Source organism: Podarcis liolepis (assembly GCF_965112155.1).
Source record: "Podarcis liolepis genome assembly, chromosome: 7".
Classification (NCBI taxonomy): domain Eukaryota; kingdom Metazoa; phylum Chordata; class Lepidosauria; order Squamata; family Lacertidae; genus Podarcis; species Podarcis liolepis.
This window is the reverse complement of record NC_139561.1, coordinates 44,781,387-44,799,147: the sequence shown is the minus strand read 5'-3', so window position 1 is coordinate 44,799,147 and position 17,761 is coordinate 44,781,387. Positions and strand designations below refer to the sequence as shown.

At 52.4% G+C, this 17,761-nt stretch overlaps 1 protein-coding gene and 1 long non-coding RNA gene across 3 annotated transcripts; one reads left to right on the top strand and one right to left on the bottom strand.

Moving 5' to 3' along the window:
* Positions 1 to 1,588: 1,588 nt before the first annotated feature.
* On the top strand, positions 1,589 to 17,715 carry DBNDD1 (dysbindin domain containing 1). 2 transcript variants are annotated; one of them, XM_083513859.1, is made up of 5 exons: positions 1,691 to 1,959; positions 9,877 to 10,029; positions 10,455 to 10,595; positions 13,914 to 14,106; positions 16,428 to 17,715. In XM_083513859.1, exons 1-4 carry the CDS (start codon positions 1,929 to 1,931, stop codon positions 14,081 to 14,083), a joined length of 495 nt encoding a protein of 164 aa, XP_083369985.1. In that variant the 5' UTR covers positions 1,691 to 1,928; the 3' UTR covers positions 14,084 to 14,106; positions 16,428 to 17,715. The 2 variants fall into 2 exon arrangements, with proteins under 2 accessions (XP_083369984.1, XP_083369985.1); XM_083513858.1 differs by having other exon boundaries at positions 1,589 to 1,959; positions 13,914 to 17,715.
* Positions 5,725 to 9,869, bottom strand: LOC310711711. The gene is made up of 2 exons (XR_014528612.1): positions 8,926 to 9,869; positions 5,725 to 6,008 (listed from the first exon to the last, which is right to left on the bottom strand). It is a non-coding gene; the product is annotated as an uncharacterized lncRNA (long non-coding RNA).
* Positions 17,716 to 17,761: the final 46 nt, after the last annotated feature.

Genomic DNA, 17,761 nt, shown 5'->3' with positions numbered 1-17,761 from the left:
AAATATCTAGAGGATCCAAGCTGGGGGAGGCTGGTCTTGACCCTAAGCAAGTAACATTTCTTGAGATTCATGTGGTGAGAAGGAAGGAAACGGGTAAGCAAGCAAAGTGACCCCACCAGTGAAAAAGGGTGGCCTGCTGCTTCACACAGCTATGTGGAGAGCACTTCTGACAGTGTGCAGAGTGCACCTGCAGGGCCAACTAATCAACCATTATTTTATTGAGTTATTTGATTTGTATTTATTCTATGGTGGAACTAAAGGATTTCTGACAGAGGCTGGATTCCAGGAAACATTGGGACCCACTTGCCTAGCTTAGGATGCTCTGCATTGCCTATGGCACATTGATTCCCACTATTCGCTTTCACCCTGAGCCTGCTAGAGCAGTGTTTAGACTTCTGCCTTCTGCTTCGGTCCTGCACGGATACCTTGTTCCAGGAAGACAACAGCCAGGGGGTTTCTCCTGTTGGCATTGCTTAATTGGGGCTTTCTGCTTGGATTCGCGCCTGGATCTGTTTTTAGAAGCTCTTGCTTGGGGGTGGGATGGAGTAGAGTGGGGTGGGATAAAGAAAATGGAGGTTTTGTAGCCAGAGACTGGAATAAAAGCCTAGTGCAGCTCAGCTGGCAGAGATGCCAGCTTCTCTCCACTCCCCGCTGGGGACATGGGAGGTGCAAAGCGCGACTGATGAGAAAGAAGCTTCTCTGTGGCTCTTCCAGGAAAAAAAAGAAAAGCAAATCTCCATCTGGGCTTGCTGGTTCCCCAGGGATACTGAGCCTGGTGGGAGACAGACGGTTCTTAATGTCTACACAGAGAAGTGGTGCTGTCCTAGGGAGCCCAAAGATTTATTGGGGGTGCAGTAAATTCGTAATAGGAGCCTTGCTGGATGAGACCAAAGGCCCATCTACTCCCACATCCTGTTCTCACAGTGGCCAGCCAGGTGCCCCAATGGGAAGCCCAGAAGTGGAACATAAGTACAACAGGAGCTGTCTCCCCACCTGTGACTCCTATCAGCTGCATCTGATTCTGTACACGGCCGCCATCATCAGCAGTCCTGGACAGCCTTATTCACTATGAATTTCTTGCAGTGCTCAGTTTGATGCCCACCAGGCATCATCCTCGTTCCACCCTCAAACCCACAACTCCCAGTCCTCCTCTGCTGTTGCCCCACCCAGCAACTGAAATGCTCTGGTAGACTGTCCCTGAAACTGGAGGTTTTTCCTTCTTAGCAACAGACTTCCCCATAAGAATGTCAAAACAAGGCTATGGTTCTGGGTCAGACTAAGGGCTGTGTTGCTTCCGGGGTCCTCACAAGAAAGGAGTGAAGGCCGCGCAGCGCCCTCTCCCCGCCTCTCTGAAGGAGGCCTCTGTCTCTGATCCTCCCTGGCCCTGGGTCCCGCTGCCCCGCTGCAAGCCTGCCACCCAGAAGGTCCCTTCCCCTGACTTCAGCGGGATGCGGATTGCGCCGGGAACTCTGCACGTGCTCAGGGGCGCTCGCCTTTTCGACGTTCCAGGGCTCCGATTTCGCGAGGCGGTCGGGGAAGGTTCCGGAGGGAGCCGAACGCCCAAGTCAGCCCAGCAGCCCGCTGGGTGAGCCGGTGGTGTGCGGAGCGGCGGGCGGGCCACTCGCTCGCTGGCGCGGCCGCCTCCCGCGCACCCCGCCCCCGCCCCCTCCCCTCGGCCAGTGCCTAGCGGCGCTCCTCGACGGCCGAGGTGGGGGGCTGCCGCGGCCGCCGCTGCTCTGCTGCGCCTGCCTTCCTGCCTCGCCCCCCGCCCGAACCGGCCGGCCGGGCCCGCTCCTGCTCCTCCCCGGCGATGAGCGCTCGGGCTGCTGGCGCGGCTGGTGCAGTGACCAGAGCGGCGCGCACGGAGGCGGCGACGGCTCGTCAGGCGGAGGAGCGCACGAACGCAGCGGCTGCAGCAGCCCGGACGCATGGAGGGGCCGGGAGGGGCCGCCACCCCGGGTAAGTGTGCCGCTCGCGACGGGGGACGCAGCCCTAGCGGGCGCCCTCGCTCCCTCCCTTGGTGGATCGCTGGAGCAAGTGGGGCCGCCGCCCCGATGCCGCGGTGAGGGGCACCGTCTCGCCTGCAGCGGGCGCTGCTGCGCAGGAGCTGCCCGGACGGGCAGAAGGGCGCCTCGGACGCTCCAAGGGGGCAATTGGACGGGGCCGCCATCCTCTCCCTCCCCGCGCTGGCCAGGAAGGGTCCCCAAGTGGACTGACCAGTTCCCGGCCGCGAATCATAGGGATCACCAGGCCGGTGGCTAGGGGGGCATCGCTCTTAGTTGGTGGTGACTCGGGCGGAGGGCGCATTGGGGATCCCCGCCGCGCGCCCCCAGCTTAGGCGAGGCGCCGCGGAGTGTGTCCGCGGAGGATGGATGGGGCGCGCAGTGGGGTGTGACCAGAATGCTCCCGGAGTGGAGTCTGGACCTCTGGGCCGGGGAGGGTGTGGCTGCCTTGGGCGCGGTGGGGAAGTCGCGTTTGGGCAGGTTTGTCCATTGCCGCTTTGCAAGATGCTCCGGGGTGATGCGTGCTTGGAGGGACCGATGGAGCTGGCTGCCTTGCGGGGCGCCTGCTTGGCACTTGGGGCTGCAAGTAGCCTGGCCGGCTGCTTTGCGTGGAGCGGGAGGGAGGCAGCAGCTCCAAGGGTCTTGCCCAGGGCAAGTAGTGTGCGCCCTCTCCACTTTGCTCCAAGCTGGAGAAAGATCTCTTCCCTATCCCTCCTAGAAGCAGGCAGAAGGTCTCTCAGCTGCCCCAGCTGTGGCACCTCTCGAGGGTATCGTCCCTGTGCCACATCTGGAGCCCAGCAGGCGAGGAAAGGCAGCCCAGCAGCCCGATGCCCTGACCAGTTTCCCCTGACCACGCAAGCCTGCGGGCAGGCTGCTTCTCCGCCGCCGGAGGGAAGCGCCTCCTCGCTGCTGCCCTGCCGTTGGGAAGATGCTAAGACAGGCCAGCATCGGAACCCGCAACTGGGGGCCCCTTGTGCTTCACAGGGGCTCAGGATGAGGCGAGTTGGCCCAGGACCCCGCCGGGCTTTGCTTGTTTTTCATTATAGGCCTCGCGCAAGAGCGCCCTTGAGCATGTGCAGAGTTTTCCCCCTCTTTTCGCTGAATAAACTCAATCAGCACCCTCCCCAGGGCTTGAGCTGCTGATTGATGCGTGTCTTGCCCTTTTACCCCAACTCTCTTTGCCACTAGCAGGGGGCGGGAAGGGGTGCTGAATAATATTGGAGAGATAAAGCGTGAATTTCATTCAGGCCCCTGCTACCTTCCTCCTCCCCTCACTCCACCCCATACACATTTATGGAAAGGCTTCCATCTCTGACTGGCCTGATTCCTGGCAGCTCTTGTTTTGAGTATCCGCAGCCAGTCGTTTATTCCCCGTACCAAACGCGCAGCTTCCATCAGTCCAGGCCCGGTGACCTGGAGCGCCTTTCACATAATATGAGTCAGCACCAGTTGTGAGAATCTCCACACGCCCCCCCCCCACTCCTCCAAGCCCCCTTCCTTCAGCTGCAGGAAGGATGCTGGAGGAGGCAGCTGGGAGAGGAGCTGAGATGATGGGAGTTGAGAGAAGTAGGCAGGCTCCCTCCTTTTTGTGGGGAGGATGTAGATTGGGGGGGGGATGCAGGGGGAAGGGGCAACCAGCGCAGAGCAGCTGGGGTGATTTCCCCAGACAGCTCCAGTCCTTCCAACTCAACAGTCACCAGCAAATTCTCCTAATTGGATTCCCTCTCAACATTCTCCGTTAGGGATGTTGTCAGATTTAGGAGCCTCAGAAGAAAGATGCAGTTCCTGAATCTGGCAACCAGATGCTTAACATTAATGCCTTATAATGCATCGGCATGATTTTAATATTTAAATACGCACACATTTTCAAACCTGATTCCAAGATCTGGCCAGACGCATTTCATCAGACACTCAGGGATGGCTCTAGTATAGTTGGAGTTAGCAGAACCTCTCCTGCTGGAGTGCAGCCCTGGGGGGGGGGGGCACTTTACATACACAAGGGCTGGCGCAGACCAGCCTCCTATTGGCACAGATAGGTGAGGAATATATTGAGCAGGAGGAGTCCAGGCATTCATTGGCAGGAGCAGCAAGGAACTTTTCTCTCTCTCTCAAGGCAAGGGCCTCCTTCCCTAGGGTGATCTGTAGGGTTTATATACTGTTGGTTGGCAAAACAGATAACAGCAGTGGGTGGGGCCAGGGTCAAAAATGGACATCTCCTTTTCTTTCTCTCCTTGCTATCCATTTTTTCCACTGCTCCCTATTTTCTCTCTCACTTTTAGGCACCCCTTCTTCTCCATCTCTCTCTGTCTCCAGCAGCCCCTTCTCCCCCTCCCCTGCCTACCACTGTCTCTTTCTGGCACCCTTTGTTCTCTCTGTCTTTTTGACATCCTCCCCCCCCCTCGTCTTTTTCTGACACCCCTCCTCTCTCTTTCTGACACCCCTCTTCTTGCTTCCTCTCCCTCTCCACCCAGCAGACTGCCAGGGGAGGAACAGATCCCTCTTGTCAGAGGCCTGAACTGATGGCTTGCAGAGCGTTTTTGCAATGAGCCTGAGAGCCGCAGGTTGTCCCTGTCCCTGCTCTGCAGCCTACATTTCTGACACAGAAGAGGCAACAGAGGGAGGGAAGGGAGATGGAGACTGGTGGGGTAGATGGGGAAGGATATGCATTCATTTAAGAGGAAGCAGAAGAGATCATAAAAGCAGCAGGCACATGAGAATACAAAACCTTATCTAAGACTCTTTTGTTAGAGATAGAAACACACTATGAAGGAATGATTTTTGCATTATGGTGCTCCATTGGGGAGCAAGCAGAAATAATATCCTTTAACACAGCATCTCCCTTCTTTCCTGCCCCCCCACCCCCACAGCAGGAATGACCCCAAAATTTCCTTATTAACACTGCACACCCTCCTTTAGAAAAATAAATCTGACATTTAGATGTGGCTGTTACTAGTGACCTCCTGAGTCTGGGCTACTGTGTTTTGAGCCAATCAAAAGCATGTCAGTGATATTTCAAAAAGAAACCAAGGCTTAACGATGAGTCAATACTGTAAAAAAGAAAAGAGGATCCTGGCAGCTTCTACTCCGCAAGAAGAGTTGGGGGGAATTGTTGTCCTTTCCCCCCAGACTGGAATATCATGTGAATCTATATAATAATACACATACACAAGCCAAGAGTTGGTAACTTGGCACCCATGAGCACAATGGCACCCTTGAGGTCTTGCTTGGGTGTCCACAAAGGCTTTTGGCCTACCCACCCCCATTCACTGTCTTATTGCCCATGAATTTGTGAGGGGGGTGGTCCTACTTTCTCCCCCTTGAAAAGTGTGTAGCTATAGCACTAAAGGAGGAAGTTGGAAGAATGTTGCTCTTTCCCACATCCTCTTTCACTTCTATGTGTTTTTCAAGGCTCAGATTACGTATTTTATTTAGATCCTTTGGAAAAGCAGAACACACGTGTGTGTGTGTGTGTGTGTGTGTGTGTGTGCATTTTCACTCTTTCTGTCTCTCGGGATGGGGGCTGTTCTAGGGAGAGAAGAGATCAGAGGCATTGGCACTCCCTCAAAATTCCAGATGTGCCCAGAAAATGGTTCCCATGCCGGGTTTCAGCTGCAGAATGAGGAACATGTTTAGCACCTCTGAACATGTGCAGAGTATATATTGTTTACCACTGGGATGCAGCAAATCCCCAAATACTTAGCTGGTTAAACATCTGTCTTAATTTTGTTTAGATTGGTTTTTATTGGTTGTTAAGACGATTTTAAATAGTTGCATTGGTGGCCACTTTACCACGAAAGCAGACTACATATGCATGCAGAAAACTAACCAGCAAAATCAACAAACCAGTGGGGGTGGGTTTCAAGACAAACCATAGCCCCGGTACTTCTCTTTTCTGGAGGAAAAAAGCATTTCCTACTAGAGCTGTTTGTAAGGTGGAATCTGCTGATCACCACGAGCTGCTGCAGGTTAAACAGGCAATTCTGACTCAGCAAGGAGTTCTGCAACCTGTAGAATGGGTTGGATGAAATGCAAAGAGTTTGGAAAGAATCCAGACACAGTTAAGTAAACAGCTCTGTTTGGGCTAGGAGAAAAGCGTGTTTGTTCTGTATCTACTGTTGGAAAAGGACAGTGGATGCTCTTGGCTATTGGCGGCCCCTTTGAAATGAGCACCACCCCTGCTGGCAGTGCTGCACCCCCAAAGCCCCTTCATGACTCTTAGGTTAAAAAAGAACCAGATTTTTACCCACACTAGTCCATGTATTCCCCAGGGCCCCATCATCCCAATCAAATAGATCAGAGCATGCTGACTGCAGAACTGGCAAAGAAGAAGATGAAGACGAAGCAGCAGCTTTGTATCCATGGCTTGATTGCTCACAACGTAGTTTGGGAGGCATTCTCAAACCCCAAATGTTGTCAGCAGCTCGGGAAAAGAAGATGTTGCTCTCACTGAAATTCCCCCCTTTCACTGCCCTTGCTTTGAGCTGGCTAAATGGAGACTTCTTGTTCTCTCTGCTCAATGCTAATAGGTTCATTGCCCCTGGAGCAAGCAAGGGCTGTGGGCTCCCTTTCCCCTTAGCTCCAGTCCATTAGGGAATATTGCCCCTTGCTTCATTCAGTGCTGCTAGTACATCTCTATTGGGAATCAATGCCCAACTCCCCCACCCTCCTCCTGCTGGGCACATTGCGCTGCTGCTGCATGTCTGTGGATGAGAGGAGGAGGCATGGAAATTAAAGAGCACTTTGTTTTTCCAGTGTGATGCCACAGCAAAATTCTGGAAGTGCACACATACGCACACACACTTGCAATCATGTAAGGGTACGCTGAAGGACTCAAATTCAGGACACAAGTGCTGGAGGAGGGTAGTTTTGTGGGGAAGAGTGATGTGAAAAACGAGAGCAGCGTTGACCATGGGTCTTCCCAGCACATCAACATGCATGCTTAGCTAGCGGGGATTTGCATTTATGCTCTGGGTAACAGCACCAACATCCTGCCTGTTAATGAGCGGGTAGGACCCAGCCTGCCACTCATTTGTGGCACAAACCTCATGTGCCCCTGTTGTAGGGTGCCAGTTGCCTGATAGCTAGCATGGTGCTGGGGCAGTGCCTGTGTGTGGCCTTGGCACAATGGACGAGGCGGAGAATGATTTCCCAAGCTCGGAGGTTCTGCTTTTCTGTGTCTCTCTAGCTGAAGCCTTTATATGAGTGGACTGTGCAGACACAGCCTTTCTGGCACCAGCCATGATGTAAAGGGGGGGGGACACATGTAAAGTCCTGGCACCTGGGGAGGGTCATGTGTACCACAACAAGCCCCTGACTTAGCTGCCAACACTGGGCAAAGTGAACGTCTCATCAGAGCATCTGGGGAAACCTGAGCTATGACCTACAGGGAACACCAAAGAATAGGATTTACTACAGCAGCCTTCCCCAGTCTGGTGCCCTCCAGCTGCTTTGGACCACAGTTCTCATCATTCCCAGCCAGTGCTGCTGATGGGAATCATGCACCAAAACAGCTGGAGGGAATCAGGTTGGGGAAGGCTGCTGGCTCAGAGTCTCTCATTGTGTGACTGTTCTAGACTCTTGTGCAATTGCATTGCTGAGATTACCTGCACATACAGAAGCCAAGGCTGCTGGCATGTCTTCCACCCCTTGGGTACAAAACTGATGGCCATGGAGTATGGGGTCAGTGGGGCGACATCTGAGCACACACAGCCCATGGCTCACAGTCAGGACAGTAGCTCTGGTGGCATCTTCCTTCCTCCTGACAGACCAGCCTTTGTTCTGGGTCTGCCTGCTGGCCTGCTCTCAAACAGACCAGTCTTTTGTCATTGCAACTCCCAGCAGCAGCTGGTTCCTTAGCAGGAGCCCCAGGTTCTTGGTACCCATCTGTAAGTTGCCCTGGGAGAAAGTGCCAACCTTTCTTCCTTTGCCGCTCTTCAGGCAAAGCCAGCTGCTGCTCTTCCTGTTTTGTCCCACACCTCTCTGGGTAGCTCTAGGAGTCCTTTTAGAGTTATGAGGCAGGGGGTGCTTAGTACCGGGGAAGGGGGAGATAAGGCTCCCTCCCCCTTTCCTGGATGAGCTCTTCATCCAAGGCTGAGCAAACAGAAGGAAGGGCAAGGAGAAGGAAGGAAACAAGGGGGGGGGGGTGTATCAGGTGTCTGCCTTTGCAAACACAGCCCCTTTGTTAACAGCCTCACAGCTGCTTTGCTCATTTACCCCCTTTTTCAGTTTGGGGTGCCCATCCTAGAAGAAAGCTGCACAATGATGCTTTGAAGCCTGGATATCTCAGTTGGTTAGAGCATGGTGCTGATAATGCCAAGACCGCAGGTTCGATCCCGGTATAGGATAAGGTTACCAGATGTCCCCGTTTCCCGGGGACAGTCCCCGGATTTACAGCTTTCTCAGCATTCACATGTACATAGCAAACAATAAGTGTCCCTGGATTCATTTAAAAAACCTGGTAACCTTAGTATAGGACAGCTGCCTATTCCTGCATTGCAGGGGGTGGGACTCAGACGATCCTCCGGGTCCCTTCCAACTCTACAATTCTATGATTCTAAGACCATGAGCCCACAGAAGTGCATCTGTTTGACTTGGCTTGGCCTGAATGGGAGCCACGTAAAGAGGGAAATAGGAAGGGAAGATGAGGGGACAAAGACCACAGGGGTATTGCAGGCTGGCAATCCAATTACGTAAAAAAGAGGGCACAGATTTCCATATGAAATTTTATATGTATGGATGTAAATCCAGGTGTCCTTTTCTCAGGGTAGCTACCCAGATGCCAGTGGGGAACCCTCAAGCAGGAGCTGAGCCCAAGAGCCCTCTCCTCACTTTGATTCCCAGCAACTCCTGTTCAGAAGCAGGTTGCCTCTGACTGTGGAGGCAGAGCATGGCCATCGTGGCTAGGAGCCACTGACAGGCTTACCACCCATGAATCTGGAAGGCCTTTGGTTGACAGAGGCTTGGTTAAGGGCTTGGAGTCGAACAGAAAGCTACTAAGGAGTGAGGCCGCAGGAGGAACCTGCAGGAAGAGCAACAGCAAATATCTTAAGCTGAAGTTTAAGTGGAAGAACCGTGGGAAACGTTTTTGACATGGTGCCAGTCTCTGCTAGATGCAAGGAGGGGATAAAACACACACACACACACACACACACACACGGGAGACAGCCAAGTTGCAGCTAGGCATGGTTGACGCGGCAGGCTGGATTAATCCCTGCAGCCGAATTCAGTACAGGAGGGTGAAGAAATGCAAAAATGGAGAGCCAAAGAAAAGAGGAATACTGTAGCTCAGCTGAACGGTGACCCAACATCTGAGCTTTGGTAGAAGCAGGGGATGGAAATTGTTCCTTGGTTTCTCATCTGCCATGAATAAGTTGTAGGAGTGGCCTGGATAAGGAGCTGGAGTTTAAGAACAGAGAAGCATTAGAAAAACCTGCTGGAACAGGCCACTGGCCCGTCTAGTCCAGCATCCTGTTCTCACAGTGGCCAATGATGTGCCTGTGGGAAACCCTCAAGCAGAACCTGAGTGCCATAGCACCCAGCAAGTGGTCTTCAGAAGGATTACAGCCTCAGACTGTGGAGGCAGAACCATCGTGGCTAGTAGCCATCCAGGCTGGTGTCAGTTTAGGGGTCTGTTCCCAGAATTCGCTGCAGAAACAAAGGGCAGTCCCACTCAGCTTCCTTCATGCCAATTGGGGGGGGGGGCTTGTATGGGAAACAGGCCTCTCCTACCTGTTGGCCACCAAGCCTGACTGTATCCACCTGAACTGAAAAGGGATGCTGATGCTGGGTGGGTCTGATCAGGCCTGGGTAGTGATTCTCCCTCTGCTCTCCTACCATGTCTCCTGTAAGCAGATGCAAACCTTTGTCGTTTCAGAGCTGATTAAAGGGGCCCAAACGCCAGAGCGGCTGGCCCCCATTATTGTACCCATACATGGACTGGTGGAAGAGCCCCACAGCCCCCCTGCTGAGGAAGAAGGAGGGATCCCAATCCCCACTTCCGGGCTGCTGCAGGTTGCGGAGCGCAGGCGTAAGTAAAACCTGGAAGGAAGGAGTTGGCTCTCTGCTGGCTGTAGGAGAAGGCAAAGAGCTTTCTGGGCCCCTAGCCCAGCTCAGCAACTCCCCCTGAGACCCTGGACTCCCTTACAGCTGCATCTCCTGGGAGCTGCAGAAAGGCCCATCGGGGAGCTGACCACAAATAAGAAGCATACTTTGCATTCATTTAAAGTGCAGAGGCTAAAAGGCTGAGCTACGGAATCAGGAAAGTCCCTGGCTCAAATCTTGCCTCTGCCATTAACCCGCCAGTGTTCCCTCTCAGGCCTCAGTTTGCAGACCATCTGCAGTGTGGGGAGGGCATGTCCGAGTCCAGGACAACTGACCCTATCAGAGAGCCTTCTCATCTGTTCCCACACTGCCTAACCGGTCATGGTTCTCACTGACATCTTGTCTCCACAGAACCTTTGAGCAGCGTCTCCTCCCTCGAGGTGCACTTTGACCTTCTGGACCTAACTGAGCTTACAGACATGTCTGACCAGGAGCTGGCGGAGGTCTTTGCTGACTCCGACGATGAGAATACAGGCAATGAATCCCCTGCTGGTAAGCATGGTCTCTCGATTGAATCTTAAACCAATTAATTATGCAAGCCTTAAAATGGAGGAACTAATTAGTCAATTCCAACTGCATACATCTGCATAGACCTAAGATAGCTCCAAAGGCTGGGGGAGAAACATGTTGGGATTCAAAAGAGGGATCAGCAAGCTGTGGGCCGTGAAATGTTGCTGGACTACAACTCCTATCATCCTTGACAAAAGAGCGCAAGATGAGACTGCTGGGTCGAGCCAACAGCTGCAGATCAATGTGGCACTCATCCTGCTAGGCATGTGGGCAGAGGCAGTGTCATATAAATTGGCTTTGCAAAGCAGCTAAGCAAGTGCCTTATCCTGGGGGGGGGGGGGGTGTCAGCTGACACCTTTCCACCCATCCCACCCTCTAGTAATCTCACTTGCAAGTGTGAGATTACTTAGGAGAAGCCTATCTGGAGAGGCGACTCTGCTCTCCAGTTTTGATCCTATAAAATTTTCTAACCACAAACAAAGTTGCCGTTTCTGCAGCTTCTTAGAATGCTTTCCTTTTTATACCATAGTTCCTGCTGGCCGGGATTAATGTTGTTACCCCATTCAGTAGGATTTTATTGATATCAGTATAAGTCTGATCTCTTGTTCCCCTCCCCAGGCTTTAAGTTTAACAAGAAGCAGTTCAGACATGAAGCCACAAAGGGCCTAAGCATCAGATGTACACCCTGAGATCTGTTGCCTTCCAACCTGAAGCATATTCAATTGCAAAATGGCAACTCTGTATGGTGCCTTACGGCTCCGCAAAGTATGTTTCTGTACTCAGGTGCCCTAATTTCTTTTTTGTCATGCATCTAATTCTCAAAATTACTTTTTAAAAAACTGTCGATGTTCAGTGCACAAGAGTGAGTCTATGAGGCCCAATTCTTGCAGCGTAATCTTATCCATCTCTAGCCAGAGGTAAGTCCCACTGAGTTCTATGGTGCTTACTCCCAGTTAAGTGGGAACAGGATTGCAAACAGAGTAAGATACTTTTAATCAGCTAGGCAAGATCTAGGGCACAAAGACTAGGGCAGTGGCGGGGGGAAGAGTGCCTGGCAACTGCCTTGTGGGGCTTGCACATCACCCCAGGCAGAGCTGCTGCGGCAGAAAGGTCACCTGAGCCAATCAGCCCCACCTGTGATGATAAGGAACCTAAGCATGGAGTGACAGTGTGAAATCTGCTTAATCAAGCATGCCGGTAGGGGTGTGTGTGCGCCTCATTAAGCAGCCCAGCTGTGCCAAGAGTCTCAGAAAACAGATAGCATTTGACAGGTGTCTCAGAAAGGGAGACACTTTGGCTTAGAGGATGTTCTCTTTGATTGTGGAAAATATCAAGCTTCTCCCTGGGGCAAGCTGGTTCTCCTCAGAGTGATGATGTCCTCATTATCTGCTTGAGGATGATGTGCAAGCTATTGCTCTAGGGAGGGCTTGTGCGCTATGTGTGTAGGGAGGAGGGAGGGCTCCCCCATCCCATGATTCCAGGCCCTCTTCTCCTGCCCCTCCCAGAGCAATGACACGATGAGCAGCTGTGCTGAGAGGGGTATGGAGAGGGTGTCTGCGATGGTGTCTGCGGAGGCAGCAGCTGCATCCCAGTGACACAGATGGAGTGGAAATGCAGATCAGCCTCCTTGGTGGGAAAGTGTGAGTGGAATTAATGAGGAGAGTTCCCTGCACTCTCAGCAGACAAGAAGAGGCAGGGAGGGAAATCCAGGCTGCAGGTCGGCTTTTTGATTTGTTATTATCGGCCATCATGTGTATGCATCACACAGAATGAGGTGAGCAGACTCTCAGGGGATCTGCCAAAAACACCCAGCGGATCCCACACCTCTGTTCTACTTCTTCACAGAAAATGCGGGGCTCAAAGTCCTCCCTCTTTCACTGGGAGGCTGTGTCTGGAAAGGGAGCTTATTCGATTTTGAGCAGGCCTTGCAAAATGTATTGGCTGCACAGGCCGCAAGTATAGCAAGGGAGACCCACGTGAGCTGCTCATCAAGGCCCCACGGAACTCGCTGGATGTGTCCTTTGATGTGGACACAGCTGGGAGCTGGCGTTGCGCATGACTAGCTGCCCCTCGCCGGAGTGGGAGGACTTTGTGTTTCTCACTGAGAATTTTAAGTTGGTTACTGTTTTAATCTGCTTCTCTTCTGCTCTGCTGTTGTTTTATCTGCTTTGGATATTTGTTTTGTTTTTATTGTACATTGCTTCAGATAGCTGCCTTTGATACCCAGTATGTGGAAAGATGGGTCACAAATTAAGGGCTCGCCCAAACTTGACTTGTATTTTGATTGCATTGTGCCCCGATTACCGTACTTTTCCGTCTATAAGATGAGGGTCTTTAATTTAAAAATTAGCTTTAAAATTATCCCTCGTCTTATACTTGGGTAGAGTGGGGTTGGGCGATTGGTCGCAGCTGCGAGCAGGAGATTCTTAGTGGCGATAGTGCTGATGATTGGTGGCTGTGAGAAGGGCTGCTGGCAACTGGCTGCCATTTTCCATTTTCTTAATTTGGAGTCCCCCAAAATAGGGGGCGTCTTATACATGGGGGCGTGTTATACATGGAAAAATACGGTAATTCCCCAGGGTCCGAGAGGTTTTCTCATTGTTCTGCAGCTGTGCCTTGCGAAAATCAGTTCTTACCCACTGAACTGGATCTTCTCAGATGCATAGAAAATCCGAAGAGAGATGTTGCTTACCGAGCTATTGAGTCAATGGGTACAATGGATTTTTCTCAAGGCACAGCCACAGAACAATGGGGAAGCTCTTAGACCGGGGGGAATTACCGTATTTTTTGCACCATAACACTCACTTTTTTCCTCCTAGAAAGTAAGGGGAAATGTCTGTGCGTGTTATGGAGGAAATGCCTATGGGTGGCATGCCTACGGATTTTCCTCCTCTGAAAACTACGTGCGTGTTATGGTCGGGTGCGTGTTATAGAGCGAAAAATACGGTAGTTGGTATACAATGCAATCAGAATATGGGCAGACGAAAGTGTGGCTGAGCCCTGATTTTTGCAAAATCTCCAAGAAAGAAGAAAGAAAGTTTTGAGCTTTTTAAAATAGGGAATTTGCAGCAACAACAACAATCCAACACTTCCAGTGTAGGCTGTCATATACCCGGATTTTCCCAGACATTCTAAACAATTTCTGAAAACTCTGCCTGGACGCTATTTTTGGTGGACAAATCCCCAGATATGTCTGGGAAATTCCGGACATACGGCAGTCCTAACGAAAGGTCTGTCGGTGTGAGGAAGCAACCAGGTCTGCTGGTCAGTCCCGACCTGCCTTTCTTTCTCTCGGCATAGGTCTGCACCCCCACCCCCACCCTAACCCCCGGGCCGGCTACCTGCGCTCCCCATCCTGGACGAGGTCAAAAGGTGATCAGGGCCGGGAGAAGAAGCACCTCAGCGACTCGGAGCTCCAGGCCAGCAAAGCAGACACTTTCCTTACTGTGGAGAAGCCGAAAGAAGAATAACGAGAGCCAGAATCCAGACCAAGGTGCCAACACTCACTCTTGCACTAACCACAAATTCCAAGCAATTTGTGACCTTAAGAGACATTCATTCTGCCTCCTCCTCTGCCTCCCTCCCTCCCTCCCAGGTCAAGACATTTGCCAGTCTTGCTGGTTGTGTAAAAATCATTTCGCTTAGCCCCCGGCCATGAGTTACATTTGCCCATCAGGACCTTCTCTGCACTGCCATTAACACCAGGCAGCAGATGCCACGTCTAGGGGAGACGGCTGCGGCCCTGTTTCCTTTAGGCACTTTTGAACCTTCTGCTGCTACCTTCTCAACAAAGCCTGTGGCGATGGACACACCAACAAGAGGCTACCTTGCTGGGGACGAGTAGAAATGGGAGAGGGAGAGCGGCTTGAAGCACACAGCAATAGAGAAAAAGCCCCCCTTCTTCAGCCACGTGCCTTGAGCAATGCTGGGGGTGATGGGAGGCAGCGTCTCAGCCAGGGAAAGGAACCTTGTTATACCAAAGGAACCTGGGGGAAACTCAGAACCATTTCTACAACACTTCCAGGATATGTGGTGAAGCCAAAAGTCCAGCTGCCAGGAGGACCTGCTGGGAAAGGGTGGAACCAGCCCTCACTTCCGAAAGCACATTTTCTTCCCAGTGGCCTTAACTCCCAGCTGCTGCTTTGGGGTTTTGGTCTTCTTAGCACACAGCATCCACAGGCTTGGCCTGGCTCAGCCTCAGGGCAGCTGCACGCTTCTCCTCCTGCAACTCTGTGCATTCTCATGAGGAGGAAGAGCTCCCTCCACGGCCGGCGAGGGTGACAAACAACTGCTTGGAAGCCAGGAAGGAGCAGGACTGAATTGAGCAGCTAAGCCCGTCCTATGGTACATCCCCATGTGAACTGGGGAGGCCTCTTTGTGCCAGTGGAAAGAGGCACGCTGCTGAGACTGCTTCTTGCCCTGTTGTGCATTAAACCAGAAGCTCTCAGCCAAGTGCTGGACCCAGCTTGTGTTTTCCCTAGTGGTGGCACTCTGGTGCCTGAATGCCCTTGTAGCAGGGACAAGGGAGTTAGTTCAGTCTCTGGGGTCCCCTTCAGCACAGGCTCCTCCCAAGGCTTACACACCCTCTTGTACCCTATTGAGGTTTTTGGGCCTCAGAAAGTTTGGGAGCCCAGTTTACCTTACCTTCCTCACCAGGGCCGGTCAGCCACTTGGTGTTGCCACTTGGCAGACTGGGCACCTGCTGTTGGCACCCAGTTAGCTAGACCCAGAGGGTTGCATCCTCTCTCTCCCCCCCTCTCCTTCTCAGGATGGGAAAGCCAGGATGGGGCAGGAACAGCAGCTTCTCTCTCCCAGCCCTACACCATTCAAATCATGTTGCTCCATTCACTTTGCAAATGTGCCGCAGTCCTTACTGGGCTTGCTATCGAAACATGCCTGTCAGTGACATTGAACCGGAGGCTGAGAGGTGGCGACTTGCAGCTGAGGCCATTCAGTTAGGTGGGACCACAGGCCGGAGCTCAGCCCAGCCCTCTAATCTATCAACCACACTGACTCTCCGGACCTCCAACAGAGATGGGGGCACTGCACAAGCCCCAAAGCCTGCAGAGTAACTGCACAGCCCTGTTCTGGGTGACTGCATCTTTCTGGGGGAGGGAGTGGGGGGGGGGTTAGAGGCTCCACAGCCTGAGACACCACAGTAGCCATGGGCGAAGGGAATGCTGCATTTCTTTACAGCCACTAAGAGAGGTGGTCTGGGCCTTAGTTTAAAGCCGGTTTCCTTGCCAAACAGACCAGAGGGCGACAAAATCTTCTCATGCATTCCTGGGATGAGTCTGTAGCAAGCAGCAGCCTCCATCCTCTGCAGCAAAATGCTGGCATCTTAAGGCAAGAGGGATTTGTGTCAAGACAAATGGAGCTGCAGATGCCCTCCTTCCTCCTCTTTGGGAATTCAAAAATGCACAGCCCTCAGCCCTCTCCACTTTTTGCCTGCCACGCCAGAGGAGATAAACTTTCAAGCCCCATTGTGGAGCGCAGAGCGTAGATGACGAGGACTCTGAGGCCTGTCCAGAGTTTCACGGCTTAACGGATAAGCATCTGCTGATTGCAGCACAAGCCGATCTCGCAGCCAGCTGAAGTGGAAATGCTGGTGTATCATGATGCCCAGATGACATATGAGCCACCAGGGAATATGTGTGTGCATGTGCCGAGAGGGGGCTCAGGGAGAACAACAGCTGCCTGCTTCCCAAGTTGATCCTTTGCTTCCACAGCCAAATTCAGCTGTCTGCAAGGATGCTCTCAAGTGCATCCACACCCTTCCAGTTCACGAAACCCAGTTTGTTGTTTATAACACAGGAACCTGAAGCCAACCCTGGAACCCTGAGTCTCTGTGCCAATTTAAGCTGGATCTAACTGGGGCTTGTGGAAGAAGAGGGACCTCACCGAAAAGCAGCCTCTTCTGGAGGACGTGAGGCTGGTTTCATCCTTGCTATGATCTGAGGAACAGTCAGCTTTGTTGGCCAAAGTGGAGGCAGGATGCTGCAGCAGGGATACCACCAGATCAGCACAATTACAGAGGCTCAGAGGCAAGGGGAGCAGGGGAGCCAAGGCCACACAGCTCTGCTTGGCCAGGACAGACTTCCCTGGCGCGCTACATTTTTCTCACTTGGAACAGTGACAGCATCAAGGCCACTTGAAGGCAAAGGCCACAAAGCTCTTCCAGGTGGCGAGTTCATGTTTCCATCAAGTCCAGCCCCTTCATGCTTGGAGACTCACCTCTGAGTTGCTCACTCCTGGCAAAGCACAATTTCTGTGGCCTTGCATTGTGCGCAGGTGGGAGAAGTCAGCCTCAATAAGCCTGACAGATCACCCCTGGAGCTGGAGGCTGTCCTTCACAGCAATCAGGGTTTCTTAAAGCGACAGAACCAAATTTTCTAGGAGCAGCAGCTAGAATGACCCATACCATTCTCTCGCGCCCTCCTTCCTCATGCCAACAGGTCTAGCCAGTTGCTTGTCTGGGGGCTCCTTTGCTGCCTCTGCAATGCTCAGCACACGCAACAGTATTCACCTGGGCACAGAGGACCAACCAGAGCTTTTCTGCAGGCACACAATGAACAGGGGTCAGGAAGGCAGGAGGTGGCACTTCCAGATACTTCTTGCCCAGCTCTTGGCCTCTCATTGGGCCAGGTGTAAGAGCTGGCAAAACAAAGTCTCAGTTGCTCTGGCTGAGGCAGAACTACAGCTTTTACAGGAGCCAATCAGAAGTGTGCTGGATATCACCTAAGGATGACCCAACGTGTCCTTTGCTGTTCTTGGGGCTGGGCTGTAGCTTTGACTCTGTCACACAATCCACTTGCTGGTGCCATGAGCAGGAAAACTGCCCAATCGACCGTGCAGACCCAGGTCTGACCTTGATGATGCTCTGCACACCACTGTCTTGTCATTCACCCAACAGACGTGTATAATCCAGGTTTCTGCACTTGGGGTTTGAAGTTTGAATGTGCCCAGTTATGATTTATTGCTGTCCCCCAACTCCTGGAGTCAGACAGCAGTGGCCACTAAAGCTGTGGAACAGACCCAGCAATAGATCACAGGGTGTGTCCTGGCAATGTAGTCTGAACCATTAAAGCAAAATCATTGCTTTTTCTGTTGTTTTGCTTTGTTCATGTGAAGCAAGGAAACAAACAAAC